At 43.1% G+C, this 21,433-nt stretch overlaps 1 protein-coding gene across 3 annotated transcripts in view; it reads right to left on the minus strand.

The window, feature by feature from the left end:
• Positions 1 to 512: 512 nt before the first annotated feature.
• The window catches only part of IL1R2 (interleukin 1 receptor type 2), a 36,194-nt gene continuing 15,273 nt past the window's right edge, over positions 513 to 21,433 (minus strand). Inside the window, exons 1-9 of one of the 3 annotated variants that reach the window (XM_038550928.1) lie at positions 20,085 to 20,249; positions 19,742 to 19,869; positions 18,729 to 18,993; positions 12,545 to 12,725; positions 9,956 to 10,130; positions 7,797 to 7,859; positions 5,370 to 5,505; positions 3,554 to 3,696; positions 513 to 1,402 (exon numbers count right to left, since the gene is read on the minus strand). In XM_038550928.1, coding sequence (XP_038406856.1) covers positions 1,260 to 1,402; positions 3,554 to 3,696; positions 5,370 to 5,505; positions 7,797 to 7,859; positions 9,956 to 10,130; positions 12,545 to 12,725; positions 18,729 to 18,993; positions 19,742 to 19,869; positions 20,085 to 20,110 — 1,260 coding nt within the window. In that variant the 5' untranslated portion in view covers positions 20,111 to 20,249 and the 3' untranslated portion in view covers positions 513 to 1,259. Of the gene's footprint in view, positions 1,403 to 3,553; positions 3,697 to 5,369; positions 5,506 to 7,796; positions 7,860 to 9,936; positions 10,131 to 12,544; positions 12,726 to 18,728; positions 18,994 to 19,741; positions 19,870 to 20,084; positions 20,277 to 21,433 lie in introns of those variants that run through there. The other 2 variants (XM_038550929.1, XM_038550930.1) reach the window with 2 other exon arrangements.

Raw genomic sequence — 21,433 nt, forward strand, 5'->3', positions numbered from 1 at the left:
TGATGCCTTTGATGTCTTTCCTTAAACCCTGAATTACTCTATACGTTGTCATTATTAATTCCTTGGACTCGCCTAACATAATTTCCTTTACGTTTTGCCTTCATTCTTTTGTTACGCAGCAATTGTAACACAATCAAGCCTGTCCACTTATACTCTGGCGATTCTTTTATTGGTTGTGAACGCAAGAAAATTCATTCTACTGTCATCTATTCTACAAACATTCATTACATGTTCAGTGTATAGCAGGCATGATTCCAGGTACTAGGGATATAGCTAGCCGTGACCAAAATAACATCTCTGCCCTCATGCAATTCCCGTGGGGAAAACTGAAAATAAACAAGTAAATATGTAATGGAAGCTGTGGTGGTGATAAGATCTATAATAACACAAAGCAGAGGGAGAAACAGAGAGGGATGGAAAGAGGTGCTATTCAGACGTGCCTCTGGGAAGGTTACTTAAACAAAGACTTGAATTCAAGTGAAAGAGTGAGTCATGCAAATTTTTCTGCAATCTGATTTTTTAAATTGAATTTATTAAGTTAACTGGGATTTGGGGGGAGGGGGATGGGTATACGCCATAAAAGAGGCTCCGGTTAATTTTTTTCCAATGTGTATGCAATTATCCCAATACCTTTCCATCCTCCTTATTTTCAGGAGCTTTGTTAGAAAGTTGAGTCTATTTCTCAGTTCACTAAAATGTCCTAACATGTATTTTTCTCATAGTCTATTCTATATTAACTGCTATTTGGGGGCTCATCCTTTTGAAAAAATTCACCAATTCTTGCTGATGCTCCTTCTTCGACATTTCTAAATCACTCCTTCCCGTCTCAAAATGAAATTCCATCTTCCCAAAAAAGGCAACCTACGTCTTAACTATCTCTGTATCTGGAACACCTTCCACGGAGCACAGCCAAAATTGATTTTTATTACATTTGTGTTAAATGAAGAACAAATGAATTATAAAACTTATTTCGATGTTTTTGACTCCTGCTCAGGCCTAGGGGCACCTCACTCTTCTCAACAGGTCACACAAGTGGCCGCAAGCCACTCTGCCACCCACAAGGCACACTTGCTCCTGTCCTTCAGTTTCAGAATAAACGTCACATTCACACTTCAGTCCTTTACCATAAACACAGCAGCTCGTTAAACCAACTGACGGAGACCAGAGTCCTCGCCAAGGCCAAGTCACTTCCATTAAACAGGGTATCACTTGTATTTGAATTCTTTTATTTCATTTTCCTTGGGTACGAGTGGGAAATCTTAGTGGCCGGTCTTGAACATGGTCCAACTGTATGCCTTTCCGCTTCTGTGTTTACACCGTCTATGCATCCATATTATTCCCACCAAAACCAAGATGACCAGGGAGAGGGGGGCCAGCACCATCCCCCAGGAGAACGAGGCAGCTGTAGGAAGAACAGAGCCACATCATGCACGGAAGGAACATTCTCCCGCTGCCAAACGGGACGGTGCAGTGCAGGTTAACAGAGCAGACAGGAACTGGAGTTTGTTTTCTCTAATAATTGTACACTTTTCAGAAAACACGTCCCTCATGTCAGATGATGGATATTTGAGAAGGGCATCTGCGGCATCAGGGAAACAAGCAAGGTAGGACAAAAATCCCCGGGAGAGAAAGAGCACGGCAGGGGGCGAGGCTGTTCTACCCCCGAACAGTGTGCAATAAGGTGTTAGTTACCCGTTTAGGTCTCAACTAGCCAACCGGGACGTGCCCAACGCCCAGCGTGCCCTCTTCCAACGAGCGTGCATGTCAGGAGGATTACATAAAGTGACACAGGACGAGATGACAAACTGAATAAAGGAGCTTTAGGTGTCAAGATGATTGCTTGGACCCAGTGACTTTATATTCTACCACTTGGCATCTTAGTGTCACAAAAGTGCAGAAAGAGTACGAATGAAGACGCAACAATCACACACCAGAACATGAGTGTTCTTGGACTCGTTGATAACGAGGCCAGAGTTCACGTTTTAAAGCTTCTATTTCTCATCATCTGTCTGGGCCTCCTGGAATCAACCCAATCTCAGTGTATTTCCCCAGATGCTTCTTCTACCTTAAAATCCCCCAAGGTTTAGAAATGCATCAAACTTGGCGCACCTGGGTGGCTCAGTTGGTTAAGCAGCTGCCTTTGGCTCAGGTCATGATCCCAGGGTCTTGGGATTGAGTCCCACATCGGGCTCCCTGCTCAGCAGGGAACCTGCCTCTCCCTCTCCCTTGAACCCTTCCCCGTGCTCTCTCTCTCTCTCTCTCAAATGAATACATAAGAAAACTCTTAAAAAAAAAAAAGGGGGGAAGAAAGAAAAAGAAATGTATCGAGCTTTAATTTTCTGCGCAGCCATCCAGATGCACCTCTCAAAGCTGGTGACAGGCTTTCAGCTGTGCCCTCTGCCATGAATCACGGTCAACCCAGCAATGGACGTGCAGGGAGATGGCTCATGTCATTGAAATGTTTGAAGGTTCTCAGCTTTGGGCCCGGACAAACCACAGGTTCCTTTGAGTCAAAATCTGAACCCTGGGAGTGGATTCTGGTTTTTCTGAGATGCTTCCTTTCCAAGTCTGCACAGCTACTGACTCTTTCATGGAAATGATCCCTTTCATTGTATATAAATCCTAGCACAATGGTTCACAAACCTGAATGTGAGAGGAGCCTGTGTGTCGTCTCTGGCCTTACCCTGGGAGAATCTGGGTAGACCTGGGGTGAGCCCAGAGCTCTGTGTTTTCAACTAGTGGCTCAAGTGGGTGATGCTGGCGGTGCTCAGACCACAACTGGAGAAAAGTGGTCTGTGTTGTCATGCTTGCCCCGAGGCTTAAACAAATCCTCAGTGTATCAATTACAAGTACGTCTGCAGTTGCCTTCCCAGCAAACACAGGGAATGTGGAGCAATTTGATTGCTACAGGCTGCCCAGAAGGCATAATTGAGACTGCAGCTGGAGATCACTTTTTGGCTGGTGCCTCGGTTTCCTCTCTGGCTGTCAACAGTCTCTGCGTTACCTGCGTTTCCCTTCCCGCTTGGTACTTAACACTGGGAAGAAGTCAATGTGGTCAAACTGATAGCACGAGTTTCTCTTTTCTCCTTTTTAAAATGTCCTTAAATGGGCACTGGGCTGATCTGATTAGTCAATCAAGGACTTTGCCTTAAAGCTGCCCTGAGCCCTGTGAATGTCCCAGTCCCCAGCTCTTGGAGAAGGGAGTTCCTCAATTTGGGGATAAAGAGTGCCTCACCATCCTGGAAGTGTCATGAAAAAACAGCTGATCCTGCTGAGCCAAGGGCAGAACCACACAAAGACACAGGGGTTTTTTGTTTATCTTTTTTCCAAAAGTCAACTTGCTGTTTAAATTTTTATTTGAACATAATCTCCCAAAGCTGGCCCCCAACCTACAAAAAATAAATCATAAAAAATGAGAGATCTGCTTTGGGGGCTCCACTAAAAGGAAACAGGGGTCTTCCTACGTAATCACCTAGAGAGCTAGCAGCTTTGTCTAGCACCCACAGAACACTGACTGTGCTGGTTTCCCCTTTAATGGTCCCAAAACACATACCTTCCTTGACTGTGGCATGGAGCATCTGAAAACTCAGTGTGTTTCGGACAAAGCATTTAAAATCCGTGTTCAAATCCTCTCTTATGACTGGATCAAAAATCAGTGGCACTTCGATGTAGTTCTCATTGTTTTCTGAGTATTCCCTGAGTGAGAAAACACGTACTTAAACACGACATATCAAATGCAAGCCCAGAGATATCCAAACATTCTCAATGGGAAGGACCCGCTGTGCTTAAATAGGTCTCAGGATTCATAAAGTCAGGAAAACTTGCCGTGATATTTGCTCCCTATTTGGGAGACTTTCTAAGCCTGTGCCTGAACATGGGGGTGACACTGAAGATGTGGGCCCCTGTAACAGGACACTTGTCACAAGGAGCCAGTTTCGTTTGGATAATGGAAAAATTCTTTTTTTTTTTTTTTTAATGACCATTGATGAACAGAGAGGCAGTGGTGGGAAAAGAATGTCTGCCTTGAGGAAACTTGACTGTAAGGCCAATAAATTATTTGCATACTGAGGAGGAGGGAGTTTCCAGGAATCCTGGCCTCCACCATGTTTCCGCCTCTCATCTCCCTTGCCAGCTGTCATTCTGGAAACAAGTTCAGAGTGAAGGACCGCAGACAAGGCCGGGCCAGGGAATGGCTCTAGCCAGCATTACTGCTATTTGTAATGTGATCATAATCCGAAGATGCTTCACTGCCATCCAGGAGCATGAATAAAAATGTCACTGATGTGGATCTGCTAGAACTATCTTTTTAATCCTTGAGGGAAAACTAGACCCCTTTAAGCGAGTGGATGGTATGAGTAAGCTGACATGGGACATGTTAGTGATGCCAAGCTTTTCCCAACAAGGACTTTGCAGGCAGGCAGTTGTGCTAACCACATATAATTCTGATCCACTAGACTGCACCCAGAAACTTGCACAAAAATCAGCAAGCGGAAGTTCAGGCTAATTCATAGTACTGGAACTGTAATCTTTAAAATACTCGATAATTTGCAACATTGAATGGTCTCCCTTGCTCAAACACAAATGGTTCACATTTGCAAGATCTGATTACTCTACATTCGGAGTGAGAAAACATTTTCCAGAGATGAATGCTTATGAGAACAGAATTCTTCCTTTCTTTTAATATTAACCTTCCTCAGTGCCCTTGGCCGGCCTCAGATACTGTGGCTATTTTTCAGACTCTTTTGAAGGGTTTGCAAAACTGTCTGATGCTCAGGTTGCAGGGATCGAAGTGGAAATGTATTAACTCCAAAGTATTTTTTTTTTTAACTGCAAAAATCAGGAAACAAATGTTTAATGAAACAGCTAGAAAATGCAACATCAATGCCAAGTAGTAGATTACCACTCAGCTCCTAAAGGAAATTTGATCCTCAAGAACAACTGGTAATACTTAGCAAAACTCAATTTTTAAAATTCTAAAAATCTGGGGTGCATAGCTGGCTCAGTTGGTTAAGTGTGTGACCTGATTTCAGCTGGGCTCATGATCTCAGGGTTGTGGGATGGAGCCCCACGCTTGGCTCTACACTCAGCGTGGAGTCTGCTTGAGATTCTCTCTCTCTCCATCTCCCTCTGCCCCTCTCCCCATTTGTACACACTTTCTCTCTCTCTCTCTCTCTAAAATGAATAAATAAATCTTAAAAAAAATTTAAAATTCTAGAAATCCAAGAGTTTAGAATCAAAAAAATTATTTTAACTATAGTGCCTGTGTCACATGAGTAGGTTTGGTATGACACGGTCTCTAAAAGGAAGAGTGAAGCCCTCAGAAGTCCCATAAGATGCTTCTCAGCAGACAAAGATCTTCACCCACTTACTGGCGCTGCCCCTGGGCCACACGGCCACCCTGGTAGGCGTTCTCAATTTTGGTGTTGTTGGCCATCCACCAGAGCATGGTGGTCGACTGTGTCCCAGCTCCCAGAAACACCTTACATGGGATTGTCAGTCTTGACCCTGTGTACAGCAAGACACCACACATCAAATGTCAGAACCCAGCCAGGGAACAGGGGTCACACAAATTCATGTGTCCACCAGCAAAACTTCCCCATTTTCTCAAACACCTCTCACCAGACAATTCTTTCCTTAGGAGGGAACCTAGGTCCCTGAAACAATTCAATTCAGATAGAACACTAGTATTTATCAAGTGTCTCCAGTTCCCTCTTGTCTTCTCAAGAGGTGAAAACCCCAGGGGGGGGCAAATGGCTTCCTCAAAGCCACTCAGCTCCTACAAGGCCTTCTATTCATAGATGCCTTCTCCCACACTGTATTCTAGGTACCTCAAAAAGTCAGATTAACATTTGGATTCTTTCTCTCTGCCCATTGCTGGTCTCAGCCCTCATGTTCCCCCCAGGAACTCCCCAATCCCACATCCTGTTCATTTGGGATTAACTCTTTCAAAAGTCACTGTATTGGGGCACCTGGGTGGCTCAGTGGTTGAGCATATGCCTATGGCTCAGGTCATGATCCTGGAGTCCTGGGATGGGGTCCCATATCAGGCTCCCCTTGCAGAGCCTGCTTCTCCCTCTGCCTGTGTCTCTGCCTCTCTCTGTGTCTCTCATGAATAAATAAATAAAATCTTTTTTAAAAAGTCACTGTCTTTTATATGAATGGTGCCTTCTACAGTTGTTTGGTGTGATGGTACTGGGCCCTCCTTCTCACTCACTCTAAGTTATATATATATATAGATTTTAATTGCCAAAGGGGAGGAAAGAAAAAAAATGAACAAATCCTTCCCGTTTGTTTCTTCCTCATGGGTGATAAGCCTCCCTGTGGTGTTTTAATGTACGTAGCTTCACTTCAGACTTGAAATGCTAGCTCTTCTCCCTCCTTCACCACCTCTTACAACCTTCAAGATTTCTTGGCCAAAAGTGATCCATTAAATCTGGCCCCATGTGATTTTGCCACGCACATGAGTCCATTCAAAACAACGGAGTAGAGAACCCAGCTGACTGGGATTCCAAGTGCTAGAACCCAGTCAGCACCGACCACGTCTCCACTCCCCCAGGTTTCCAGGTGGTTGTTCCAAGGGCTTAGGCAGCCATCAGGAGCTGCAACTCATAGGCCAGGCAGCAGTCCCAGGGTTTGCACAAAAGTTCCCCTTTTCGGGGATCCCTGGGTGGCTCAGCGGTTTAGTGCCTGCCTTTGGCCCAGAGCACAATCCTGGAGTCCCGGGATCGAGTCCCGCATCAGGCTCCCAGCATGGAGCCTGCTTCTCCCTCTGCCTGTCCCTCTGTCTGCATCTCTGCCTCTCTCTCTCTCTCATAAATAAATAAATAAATAAATAAATAAATAAATAAATAAATAAATAAAATCTTAAAAAAAAAAAAAGCTCCCCTTCTCTATGGTCACTAACTAAAATTTAAAATATAAGCCCAACACCGAACAGAAGAGAGAGCTGGATAGGTGGATGGGAAGGAATGAGGGAGGGAGGGTAGGAGGGGTGGAGGGAAGGTGGAAGGATAAGGCCTTCAAAACCATTATATGAAAACAAACACCAAAATGGTACAGGCTTCATGAACACACGGGCCTATCGGGACCCCAGCCTGACTTGCGTGTGGCTTCTGACCTTCAGTGAGCCACAGGGATGCCCTGAGCAGCTTTTCCTTCTGGGAAATGGGAGAAATGGGGCCTCCTGCAGGGTCGATGTTGGCACTAAGTGGCATCCTGTAAGACATAGTGACAGGCAACTGGGAAGAAAGCGCTGGTAGGGACAAGCCAGGCCACAGGCATAACGGGGTGAAAAATGGAAAACCCTGTCGGTCACTCTCTTTATCCAACCTGACCAGCTGACCAGCTATCTTGGCAACAAGAACTGTCTCGTGGGGCCAGCACTGGTAGAGTCGGCCTCACTTCACAGATGGACTCTTAAGGAAATGCTATGCATCAGCTGAGTTTTTGTAAAGTGAATTTTTAAAATATACTGCAGATGCTGGCTACATGAGAAGATCATGCTGCTAACCCTCTCACACAGTTGATAACTACCACCAGAACGTTCAGATTTTTACATTTCGATTTTTGTAGGGGGCTTTCACGTAACAAAGGATACCTATTTCCACACAATGCCATGTCTAACATCTGACAGAAGGAAATGTTCCCTCGAATCTGCTATTTCTGCCTCTCACACCGGGGTTCCAGGGTCCACCAGGCATGCTGCACACCAAATGGGCAGGTGTAGTCAGCGGGCACAAGGGGCTGGGACCCCGGGCTTTGGGGTCTCACAGGGTGGCAGTTCTTGTAGGCCTTACCCAGTGAAGCCAATATGGTCTGGTGGGGGGAGATAATCACAGGAATTGTCTCCTCTTCTTTTTCTGAGAAAGATATGAAGGAAGAGATCCAATGAGGAAAGCTTTTGTTTCAAGCTGAGATTCAAGTTCCATTGTTTAGCTAATTAACAAAGTTATCCTCCCCAGGCCGGCCAGCCATTGTAAGATTCGACCTTTGTCTGGCAAAGGAAACAGGCTCTCCACAAAATTGAGCATCTTTGGCCAATGCCTTTCCCAGAAGAGATATTACTGGAAGAGGCCACAGCTAAATACACATTCCACTAACAGATGTTCTTTGCTCTGTGAAAAATAATTAACCATTCCCTTCCCTGGCTTCCTGAATGAATTCTTAATAGTAATGTTCTCAATGCACAAGATAGGCTTTACCCCAACATCTATTTGCCCTAAAATCTCTCCTTCCTTTCCATTCCTGCTTCCCCAAGTCCGTGCCACCAAATACTGCAGAGTCACTTCAAAAACAAACAGAGACACAGGAATGTGGGAACCACCTGTTTATCCTGCTAATCCCACACTGAGTGATAAAGAGCATAACCCAGCATTGGCTACTGTGTCTTGTTAACTGAGGACATAAACCCTTCGGGAGGCAGACAGAGGTACACCTCTGAATAGGAACCCAGCTCCCCCAAGAGGCAGGCCTCCCAACAGCTTGAAGAAAGTAGGCACCTGAACTGGAGCAAAAAGCATGGCTAGGAGTGGGCCAAGGGCTGGCCATCTCCACACCTGCGCGCTCCATCCTTACGTCTTCCCTGCAGAGCATTTTGAAATCCTAACCTGAGTAAGCATTAGGCAGCAGAGGAACAGATGGCTTCTGGACCAAGACCAGGAGCCTCCCTACAATGGCCCTCACCCCCCCAACACTCGCAACCACATGGCTGCCACCAAGGCTGGGACAACAGAGGCAAGGAAACAGCCTAAGAGGCTAAATACCTCTGTGTTTCTCAAACCTGAGGGTGCAATCAGTATCACGGGGCACAGCAGGTAGGGGGGCGATTGCTGTGCTCCCCACACCGTACCCCTGTTTCTAACCCAGTAGGTCTCGGCTGGAGACAGATTTTGCAAGTCTACTGAGCACCCCGGTGCTGGGCCACTCTTGGAGGAGCCCTGAGAAACAGTGTGATCACAAGCCCCTGTAACATGTGGTTTGGTCGCCCCCTGGCGGTCCTGTGCAGTATCACATGAACAGGATAATTCTGAGCTCCTTCAAAGCCACAGGAAGGCTCGATGATTCTCCTGGGGGGGGGGACAAGGAGTTGCTACGAATGAATCCTCACAAGACTGTGTAATCTAGAGATTTCCGTTCATGAGAGACACGATTTTCCCTGTGTAAAATTGAATATCCGGATTTCTGGGAAAAAAAAAGTTAATCTTCTCCCTTCATAGACCAACTATTTAACCTTAACGTATTTCCAAAGCCTTCTGAAATGCCCTAAAGGACTCCAATTGTGTATTCAGTATATAAAATAAGGAAAAGCAGTGGACTCCCTAGGGCAGATTCCAGGACTCAAATACTTTGATGTTCCTTGCACTAAGCTTGATGTCCAGCTTGTAGGCGGTAAGTGCTAAACCATTTTAATTACTCATCAACACTGTTCACGTTATTTTCCAGTAGAACTCATGAGAGCACTCACTATTTGAAATTCTGGTTTCAAGGGCCACGTGCCTTAGGGAAATCCAAGAAAGGGGAATTTCCACTGAATCTGCCAATGCATAGCCTTCTGACTGAAAAATCCAATAAAATCCTAGTGTCCTAGAATTATACACAAAGTTATGGCAACCATGTTCTGATGGCTGGCTCTGGAGGTGCAACCTTCCAAAGGGGGCTTTTCAGAGGGACCTTCAGAGTGAACCATTGTTTGGCCCCGTCTGCTGGTGTGTTTTAGCCACACGTGGAACTCTACCAACTACCCAGTGATGCACCTTTCATCATAAAAACACCCCACTTTCTATCTTTCAGAGCTTCACAACATGTCTTATTAGCCTGCTGCTTTAAGAGAATTGATAGGTCTGTTTTCCTATCATACCAAAGACATTCAAGGAATTCCATGTGAACCCTAATTTGTTCTTTGCATGTGTATTATTGACAGGGTGGAGAGGTAGGTACCTCAGCAGCAAGTACTCACTGTTGACACGTAGTTCAATATTCCTGGACACGTTGTACAGCATGCCTTCGTGGGTGAATGTCACGGCACAGCTGTAATAACCCGCATCCTCCACAGATACATTATGTATGAGTAAGCGAGAGGTTCCCTTCACATTTAGAAACTTCTCGTTGTCTTGATCCAAAAGGACAGAATCCTTAAAGGAAAATATTTTTCAAAGTTATGCTATATACTAATTTATATCTCAAAAGCTATATAATAACATCTGTATTGTCAATGTTTTTTTTTTTTGTTTTTGTTTTTGTTTGTTTTTGTTTTTTTTGTATTGTCAATGTTGACTATGCGAGCCAAGAATTGCCCTGGTATTTACTTGGCAAACATACTTTGGACATAACACTAACTGTAATTTTTTTTTAAGATTTTATTTATTTATTCATGAGAGACACAAAGAGAGAAGCAGAGACACAAGCAGAGAGAGAAACAGGCTCCATGCAGGGAGCCCGATGTGGGACTCGATCCCAGGATCCCAGGTTCACACCCTGAGCCAAAGGCAGAAGCTCAACAGCTGAGCCACCCAGGCATCCCACTAACTGTATTTTTTAATAGAGGGAATTTAACATGTAAAATGAAATTGTAGGATTTGTTTAACCACAATGTTTACAGCACATCTGTGTGAGAACAACAGGGGAAAAAAGAAACTATCTCTTAGTTGATAAAGTAGGCCATTAACACCCTGGGCAACATGGAGGGAAGAGTAGTAGTATGTAGTCAGGATGACCTGAAAACTAACATTCAGAAGAAATGAAGAAATGATGTTGCAGTAATGACTTTAAAAATCATTTCAATTTTAGGAGCCAGTAAATGATGGAAAAAAATTTGTAAGAAAAAAATAAGTGTGAGAAACCAGGGCACAGTTTCCATATGGACAAAAAATTCTGTGGGCTCTGCACTACAGAACCCTGAAGAGCAGGCCTCCAATAACAGAAAACATTGAATGGGACTCAGGAAAACATCCCACTGAGCACAAAGTGTTCTTTCAAAACCACGATGATCAAAAGCTTGTGGTAGTCAAACATAACCTCGAGTCATCTCAAAATCTTGCTCTGAATACGAGCACACACATAACTAGAATAGTCTGTCAGCTAGTGGCTCATAAAGTATTATTTTACAATATATTTAATTTAAAAGAGAGAGTTGATTGTTCCTAATATGAGTCCCCAAACATGAAAAAAGCCAAATGGGGTTCAGCACCCCAGTTCTCCCAAGGCCCCAAGTCCCCAAGGCTCCCCCACATGGCAGTCGTATGTGCAACCTGGCCTCCCGTGCTGGAGTTCTGGCTTCACCATCTACCAAATGTGTGACCTTGGGCAAGTGCCTTACATTTCTGTCTCTCCATTTTCTAATCTGTAAAATGGAGATATTAACAATCCCTATTTTGTTAGATTATTTGCCAGGGAATCTAGAACAGAATTATACATAGTACATAATCAGTTATGATTAACGTTGATACGGTGTATATATAGCTCATAGCCATATCAGTCAACTGGTTGACCTTTTCTTGATTAAAGAATTAATTTCTATCAAAATTTAAACAAATAGCTGTACTTTTCAGTATCAATCTATGGTCTGTCTATATCAGGAGTCAGTACATTTTTCCTATAAAGCACCAGACAATAAGTACTTCAGGCCTACAGTCCATATGGCCTCTGTCCTCCGGTAAGTTTGAAGAGCTACTCAACTCAGCCCTTGCAGTATGAGACCACAGAAACAGCGTGGCCACATCCCAGTAAAACTATATTTATGGACACAGAAATTTGAATTTTATATCTTTTTCACATATCATTAAATCCTAGTCTTTTTTAAAGATTTATTTATTTTAGAGAGAGGGAGAGAGACAGAACACGTGCATACTCAGGGACAGGGGCAGAGGGAGATAACTTTGAAGCAGACTAGCCCCATGTGGGCTTAACCCTGAGATCATGACTTGGGCCAAAACCAAGAGTCAGACACTCAACCAACTGAGCCACCCTGATGCCCCTCTTTCAATTTTTTTTAATCATTTAAAAAAGTGAAAACTATCCTGAGCCGTCAGGCAGGTGGCAGGTCAATTTGGCCACTGGTTATAGCTAAAGTTTGCCCATACCTGGTCTACACAAATGATGTACAATAGTATTTATTCAACCAGATAAGAAAACAAACTGTTTACATTTACTCCTTTAATCCAAAAACTCTATTATCATGTGCTTTAAAAAAGCTTCATTAATATGTGTACACAGTTGTTAATGAAATCAATAGTCCTCTCTACATTTCTACAAATGACAGCGTAAAAACCTATTTTCTTCAGCTGTCACTTACTCTGCATTCATTTTGCATTCTGGCTTCTCAAAGTTCTACTCTGAAGACCCTTACTCAAACCACACAAAGATGAACAGAACACATTAATCACACCCCCTTTTAAAATAACTAGTTGGAAAAAAAACCCAAAAGTATAAAAGTGAATGTGTTGTCTTGAGAATAGGTATTTTATATCTTTCCTGTGGTTAGTAAGACACATTTTAATCAAAGTGTCAATTTTTTTTTTAATCAAAGTGTCAATTTTTAAAGATGTACCTTATACCACTGAATCTTCATGTCCATTTTGTTATGGGTAAATTCACTCAGATCAGGACAAACTAAGAACCCAGAGGTTGACAAGGTTAAAATTTGCGGGTACGATATGAAAGGCAGGGAAGCTTCTGTCTTCTCGAAAACCCTGAGCTCCACGGACATTTCATCACAGTAAGAGGCATTTCTGAAGTCAAGGGGAAAAAGCATAATAAGTAAAGGCAAAATAACGGTAAAGCTAAATGAAATTGAGACTAATTTCCCAAATCCCATTAAATTCTGTGTTCTGCATTTTCTTGATTAGTATTGCAACGCTTCTCTTCCTGAACTTTTTGAATCCTTAAGAGACAAAAAAGGTATCACATTATAACTACTCTAAAGAAATGATGACACGGTCTGCATTTTTCCCCAAGGACTCCCTGCAAGCCTGATTTCAATGCCATCGAGGGCCACTAAGAGATCCCCAAGTACCCTTCAAATGGGCCTGAACACTTCCAGGTTCTAGGAAGTCCCTGAGCCCAGCTCCAACATGCTTCAGCTTCCTGGCACAGGATACCATATCCGAAAGGAGGGCTGTTTCCTAAGAGCCACTGTTTACATGGGAAGAAAATTCCCTTTACTTCTCTTGAAAATCATCTATCAACTGAAGTCAAATCTCAGAAAACCGTCAAGAACTTTGTGGAAGATATCTAAAGTATTGTTGCAATACTGCACAGGGGAAATGAACTTGGCAAGTTTGTTTTTAATTTGGGTGTTTTTTTTGGCTGGCCTAAGTCTAATCTCAATATTATAACTGCAGCAAGACCTTAGAACTGGGGAAAGGGCAAACATGGATAGAAATGTGGCAAACATGGATAGAAATGTGGCAAAAAATAGAGAAAAACATAAAAATATAGTGATCTCAGCTAAGTTCCTGGCTACATAAGAAACAGGACATCTACAGAGACCCTGAGAATGTGCTGTATAAGGAGGGGAGTGAAGGGAAGGGAACCTGCACAGCAAAAGGTAGAAGTCTATATATCTAAGGAAGGAACAAAATATGAAAAATGGATATGACAAAAGGAACTGATAAAAGCTTGCCCTTGAAATTAAAAAGAATTAATTCAAAGATAAAATCCAATATCTATATTATATTTCTTGTCTGGTTAAAAAAAGGAAAAAGATGAACATTTTATGCACAAAGAAATGCAGAAAATTAACCATCACCTTGAAAAATACATAATCTCACTGTAAGTCAAAGAGCTTCACATGAGGACTGTCTAAAGGACAGTACACACTTGAAAATCATCATCCCAGCAGCTGGAAGAAGTGCATGCCAGGCCCTGTGTTGGATGCTCTACATGTGTTATTTTATTCATTCTCCAACCCTAAGCAGTAGGAATCATCATTTTTCGATGAGGAAAATTAGGCATACAGAAATTAAGTCATTTCCTAAGGCTGTAGAGCTACTAAGAGGTCAAACCAAGGTTAGAAGGCCAGTAAAGCTCCGGGAAAACCCGTAAATTAGGGCAATATCTCCGGAAACCAAACTTACTACACATATCGAGAGTTACAAACCTATTCACGTTTTCGATCTGGTAATTCCCCCATGGGCAAGACAGTCCATGAAAATAACTCAAAAGAATGATGAGGGGGGTATAATTTAATCACCACTCACATTCTCCAAATAGTGTGGCATCCCCACAGCAAAGGATGGTGATCATTAGTGCTGTTCACCAAGTATGTCCAGTTTCCCTATCCTGAGCATACAATTGAATTACACATCGTAGCCCCACTGTGGGTGGGTGCAATTATATGACTCTTTCTAGTCAATGAGATGTATGTGTGACACTTCCACACCAAAGTTTTAAAAGCCATCCAAGATACTCTAGAGCAAGTCTCCTTCCAGTATGGCACCAACAACATTTGAGATAATGGCGGCTCCTTCAGTTTTGGACCCTGATTGGCCGCCAACACATCATGGGCTTGTAGTCTTGCTGCATGTATGATAAATAAGCCTTTGTGGTTTTAAGTCACTGAGATTTGGGAGCTGTTTGATTTAGTTGCATAACTTGCCCACCCTGGTTGACAGAAAGAAAGGCTAAGTGGTTTCTAGATCAAAAGATTATACAAAAATCACAAGAACAGGGCTGTTTCCTGGCCTATGACTGTAAATGACAAAGAGTATTATGGCAACGACTTGGCAAGTCTCATTCCACTGGAACTCCAATTTTAGACCTGGAATAGAGTTCTAGAGATCAGCCAGGTAGACTCTGTCACATGCTAAGAAAGTTTGACCCACACTGGGATTTCTGCTGCCCTCTCAATCTCAGATTTCTTCATTTCTATAAGAATAGAAAACAAATGGATGCCTGGGTGGCTCAGTCAGTTGAGTCTAACTCTTCATTTCGCTCAGGTCATGATCTCAGGGTCATGAGATGGAGCCCTTCCTTGGGCTTCATGCTCAGCAGCAAGTATGTTCAAGATTCTTTCTCTCCTTCTGCCCCTCCCCTCTAAAATAAATAAATCTTTTTTAAAAAAGAAAATAAGGGTATTAGGTACAATTTTTTTTTATTTTTTTAAGATTATTTATTTGAGAGAACGAGAGAGAATGAACAGAAAAGGGCAGAAGGAGAGAGAATCTCAAGCAGACTCCACATTGAGCATGGAGTCCAACAGGGGCTCAATCTCACAACCCTGAGATCACGACCTGAGCAGAAATCCAGAGTAGAACACTTAGCCAACTGTGCCACCCAGGGGCACCTGTATAGTTATTAAATCAAATATAAAAACAAACTTTAAATGAACAGGACTCAGCTCATATCTCCTTGATTTTTGCATATTATCACTTCAGTACTCAATACATCTTGCCTTTGGGAAAGAAAAGGCATTCCTATGTATATATGCACCATCTTCTATGGTGCTCCCCATAACTAGATGCTTCACATGCTGCAATTCCACAAGACTCTCCCAACAAATCCCTCTACAGAGGAGAAAGCTGAAACCCATAAATACCAAATCACAAGACAAAGGTTCTACCAGCTAGAAAATGAGAGGGCTAGGATTCATGCTCACACAATTCTAATTCCCAATTCCATTCTTTTTCTACCACACTATGAAGTTTCCTGGTAGCACTCTGCAGGAAAACACATTGGCATTTTCTACACTAGAAAGAAAGAAAAACCATCCATTTATAGCTATTGTAAAATCAGACATCCACATTTCCCTGATACAGAAATAAGAGACTTGTCTATTTCCTAGGCAGGGTTCACTGACAATCAGAGTTCATTGATTGAACACACACACACACACACACACACACACCCCATCTGGGACTGGGGCTGATGTTGTTTGAAATTCTCCCATTCTCCAGTAATTCCTTTGTGCTATAAATGTGCTTTCTTTGATTCTCTTCCTAAGTGAAAATAATCACAGGTACAGTGTCTCCTAAATCAAACAGATGGAGAGAGATCCTAAAGCTGGCTGATAAAAGGAGTGGGAAGGACACAGGGGAGAAGACTGTTCCCAACCAATATGCTCTGGTCCTTTCAGGAGAACTTAGCAAGGAAATGTTTAAGAGCACCAAAACTAACCACCCTTACAACTTCCTTCTGCATGAAGCAGCAAGCTTTTCCAAGACCATTCAATGAGGAATGGTCTTTTCAATCAAAGGTGTCAGGAAAAGTGGATAGCCACTTGCAAGAGAATGAAGTTGGGACCATTACCCTCTATATGTATATACCCATATATATATACATATACATATATATATATATGTATATGTATATATATTAACTTTAACTCAAAATGGATTAAAGATCCTAAACATAAAAGCTAAAACTCGAAAGACTATTAGATTAAAACATGAGGCAAAATATCTAATGATGTATTAGATATAGCAATGATTCTTTGGATAGGACATCAAAGCACAGGCCACCAAAGAAAAAATAAATAAGTGAACTTTATCAAAATTAAAAACCTTTGCACATCAAAGGACATTATCAAAAGAGTAAAATGGCAACCTGTGGCATGGGAGAAAATAGTTGTAAATCATATCTGGAAAGCAATCAGTATATAAAGAATTCCTACAATTCAGAAATAATTCGATTAAAGAATGGGTAAGGAAGTCACACACACACACACACACACACACACACACACACTGGAATATGACTCAGCCATAAAAAAGAGTGAGATCTTTTACAATGACATGAATGGATAAATCTAGAGGGTATTATACTAAGTGAAACAAGTCAATTAGAGAAAAACAAAAACCATATGATTTCACTCACAGTTGGAATTTAAGAAATAAAACAGAGAACAAACAAAGAAAAAAAGAGACAAAGAAACAAAAAGATTCTTAAACACAAAGAACAAACTGGTGGTTGCCAGAGGGGAGGTGGGAGAAATAGAGGAAGGGGATTAAGATTGTACTCAGGGATGAGAACTGAGATGTATATAGAACTATCGAATCATTATACTATGTACCTGAAACTAACATAACACTGCATGTTAATTATCCTACAATTTTTAAAAGAAATTAAAAAGATTAAGACAAAAAAATAAAAATTAAAAATTAAAAATAGACAAAGGACTTGAATAGACATTTAGCCATAAAAAGGCATGGAAAGATGCTCAGCATAACTAATCATTAGGGAAATGCAAATCAAAACCATAATAATATATCACTTCATGCTCATTAGCGTGGCTATTATCCCTCTCCATGAAAAACCCAGAAAATAGTAAGTGTTGGTGAAGATACGGAGAAACTGGAACCCATGTACATTGCTGATGAGGATGTAAAATGGAACAGCCACTGTGCCAAACGTTATGATGGTTCCTCAAAAAATTGAACATAGAATTACCTTATGATCCACCAATCTCTCCTGGGTTTATACCAAAAAGAATTAAGAGCAGAGACTCAGATAGATCCTTGTACACCTATGTTCAGAGCAGCATTACTCACAACAGCCAAAAGGCAGAGATTGTCCATTGACAAATAAATGGATAACCAAAATGCGGTCTGTTTATGCAATGGAATATTATTCAGCCTTAAAAAGGAAAGAAACGCTTTTTCAAAGATTTTATTTATTCATGAGAGACACAGAGAGAGAGGCAAAGACACAGGCAGAAGGAGAAGCAGGCTCCCTGTGGGGACCCCAATGCAGGACTCAATCCCAGGACCTTAGGATCATGACCCAAGCCGAAGGCAGGCGCTCAGTCAACCATTGAGCCACCCAGGCACCCCAAGGAAGGAAATTCTGATACACACCACAATATGCATGACCCTTAAAGACACTGTGCTCAGCCAGTCCCAAAAGGACAAATACTGTCTGACTCCACTCCAATGAGGTATTTAGAGCAGTCAAATTTGCAGAGACAGAAAGCAGATGGGGGCTGCCAGGACCTGGCGGCAGGGGGGATGAGGGGTTTGTGGTTTAATGGGCACAGAGCTATGGTGTGAGAGGATGAAGAGTTCTGGAGATGGACGGTGGTAACAGTTGCACAGCAACGTGAATGGCTTAATGCCCTAAATTGCACATTTTCAGAAAAAGGGATAAAATAGTATCTTATATTATGCATATGTTACCACAATTTTTTTTTTCGAAAAAAGCAACAGGACAAAGAGGAAGGGGGTCACACCCCACATCAGGAGCTGTGGGTTCGCATCTCCACACCCACTGCCTAGGAGCCCTTGTAAGTGAGATTGGCCCCCTCACACGCACAATAAGCAGTTGGATGAACTCATTCCTAAAGCCTCATTCAGTTGTTCTACATTGATATCTTCTGTCCACGTGGACACAGACATGAACAAAATGCATCAAGTCCCTGTCATCCTGGAGTTGACATTCTAATGGTTTAGACAAATGTTAACTAGGTAAACACACGGTGTGTCAGGTGAACAAAATTACCAGCAGGGGAAAGAGAGAGCGTGTCAAGAGTCCTGTTTCAGGTAAGGTGGCCAGGGAAGTCCTCTCCAAAGAGGTGACATTTGAGCAAAGGCTTAAATGAAGAGAGAGAAAGAGCCCCAGAGGCATCTGGGGAAGGCTCTCCGGTAGGACGTATTCAGGTAAGGTGAAGAGCACAAAAGGTAGATCCTCACCTCTACACTGGACTTTGAAATCCAGGGCATCACTAAAGAACTGTGTAGAAGCCCCTTCTGGAAGGAGATCCTCTCCCTACCCTAGTCCCCAGGGTGGCGGGGGCTTACCTGGCAGTGCAGATGTAGGTGCCAGAGTCCTCCTGCAAGGCTGGCAAGATCCAGAGAGCACCATCCTGGACCCACATTCTCGTCTCTTCTTTCCCTGGGACCATTCTAGCAGAATCGTTTTTACGCCAGGCCAGGCTGGTGTGGGGGCTGACGGATGTCCACAACCAGGGCTGAACCTGGGGGCACCTCAGGACCACAGGCTCCCCTTCCACCCTGAAGTCAGTTTTGAAATACTTGCCACGAAACTGGCAGTTTTCTGCAGCCCCTAAAGGACAGGGAGACCACAGTCAAGGCTTTGAGGCCTAAACCTCTTCGATGGGCGCATCTGAAGAAGCCACGTGCCCTTAACAAGTGGCCTATATCCTGGGGACCCCATTAACCCCTCCTGTTATCATGATTTCAAAACTCTCAAAAACAACTTTAGGGCTTCTATCAATTCCAATTTAAATTTTGTGGGAAAAGTTAAATCCGGTTCACGTGGTGACAAAAAAAAATGATTCAAAAGTTTGGTTGTATTTTTTTACTTGTTGACCATTAACATTAAAAGCAGATCTCGGGCAGCCCAAGTGGCTCAGGAGTTTAGCGCCGCCTTCAGCCCAGGGCGTGATCCTGGAGACCCGGGTTCGAGTCCCACATCGGGCTCCCTGCGTGGAGCCTGCTTCTCCCTCTGCCTGTGTCTCTGCCTCTCTCTGTGTCTCTCATGAATAAATAAATAAAATCTTTTTAAAAAAATAAATAAATAAATAAAAGTAGATTTTGACTGAGTTCAAATAGAAAAAGAGCTTAGTTGTGACAGTACATGTGGTTAAAATCCAGAAGCACCGCTTCCTTGGCCCACTCTTGGGCAGGAATGATTGATGCCCAGAACAAGCACCGTGCAATGGAGGAGATGGGCAGGAGGAAGGCTCTGTCCCACCTCGTTTTTCAAAAACAGCAAACTTCACGGATAAATGACTGCTCTCCCCAGAGACGCTGCAGGCAAGCCCTCTTCAGCTGAAGGACTCAGTTCTTACCTGGGTGTTCCTCAGGCTGAATGGTGAAGGCTGAAACACCCATTATCAACATGTACAAGATAAACATTGTTTCTGGCAACTTCCGGAGGACACGGGAGATGGAGATCTCAGATCCAGCACTCTGTAGCCTATAGGAGGAGACAGAGGGGTCAGCAGGAGCCACACACAGCCAGAGAGTGAACTCCTTGAAGATGGTCCAGCAGCAGGTTCTGGAGGCTTCTCCTGGTGTTAGAAACCTATTTGCCCAGATTTTTTGGACAAGAAAATGCAGAAGTTTTGGAGTTTCTCCAAGAATAGCTATATTCACTGAGCACACCTAATACCAAATCCCCAGAGCACTTACAAGGTGTCTTGGAATAGATTTTCCATATCCTCAGTGTCTCTCTCTCCCGAAGTGTGTCTTAATGTTCCCTGCCCCACAGGAGAATGCCTCAGCCACGGCCACTGCTCAGGTTCTGTCCTCCTTCAGGTCTTTACTCAAGCATCACTGTGGTGAGGTCTTCCCCTGACCTTCCTGTGTAAAACTGCACCACCCTTCTGCCTCCATGCTCCACATTTTCCTTTCCTGCTGTATTGCTCTCTGTGGCATACATCATCCACGGTGTCTCCTCCCTCTGGAATGTCAGCTCATGGGCTCAAAGATCTACTTTATTTTATTTACAAGCTATAGCCCTAACTTCTATTTGTTGAATGAATGAGTGAATTAATCACTAGAAGTCAAAAGGTCCTCATATTTTACTTGTTGGTGAACTTTTTCCTATTGTCTTTATGGATCAGCTCTTACTTTACATACCACTCCGACATACACGGATGGGTTAGATATACCACCAACTACCTGGTCTAGAGTATCCTGGGGGAAAAGTGAAATAAGGTCCAAATAGTGAATAAATTACACAAGCTCATGAAACACTCCTCCCCATATGCCTCCCCGAGACCGGAGCACCAGACACTTCTGTACCTCCCTGCAATTCTCACACTGTATCGTTATTACCTGTTGTGTTGGCTCACCATTGCCACAACAGTACTGCCAACAATCCACCTCAAAACTGAAATGCGTGAAACAATCGCCAGGCAATCACACCAATGGTGTAAAAGGATTCTGGCTCACAAGTCTGTGGATCAGATGGGGTTGGCTAACCTAGATCGCCCTGGGTTAGGCTTGGCTCCACCCTTTGGGTGGGATCTAAGTCAGCTCCATGTGTCCCTCATCCTCCTTGGACCTACGACTTCCTAGGAGATGATCTTCTGTGATGGCAAAAACACAAGCAATGTGGGCAAGGGCACTCAAGGCCTTGCTCAGAACTAGCTGACGCTTGTCTGCCCCACATTCCATTGGCCTTAACTAGTCACGTGGCCAAAGGTGCCACCAGTGTGGCCTACCACACCTGTTTCTTGTCTGGCTCCCCATGGGTGGGGACAGCCTTGAGAACAGAGGCTTGGTCTTATTCATAGTCCCTCAAGGCCTGCAAGATACCCAGTCCCAGAAAGTACCAGGGAATATTTATGATCAGAAACCTAGCAGAGAGTTTAAAGAGATGAGTGAATGCAGATTTAAAAAAAAAAAAAAAAATTGCTTACCACCACTCCTCCCCCATTTCCTTAAAGCTTAACTTGTTCCCTGTTCTAGAACATATATCATTCTGAATGTCTCACAGTAAACCCAGATGGCCCTTAAGTGGCCAGGGCAGAGGC

Source organism: Canis lupus, chromosome 10, assembly GCF_011100685.1.
Source record: "Canis lupus familiaris isolate Mischka breed German Shepherd chromosome 10, alternate assembly UU_Cfam_GSD_1.0, whole genome shotgun sequence".
In the NCBI taxonomy this organism is placed as follows: Eukaryota; Metazoa; Chordata; class Mammalia; order Carnivora; family Canidae; genus Canis; species Canis lupus.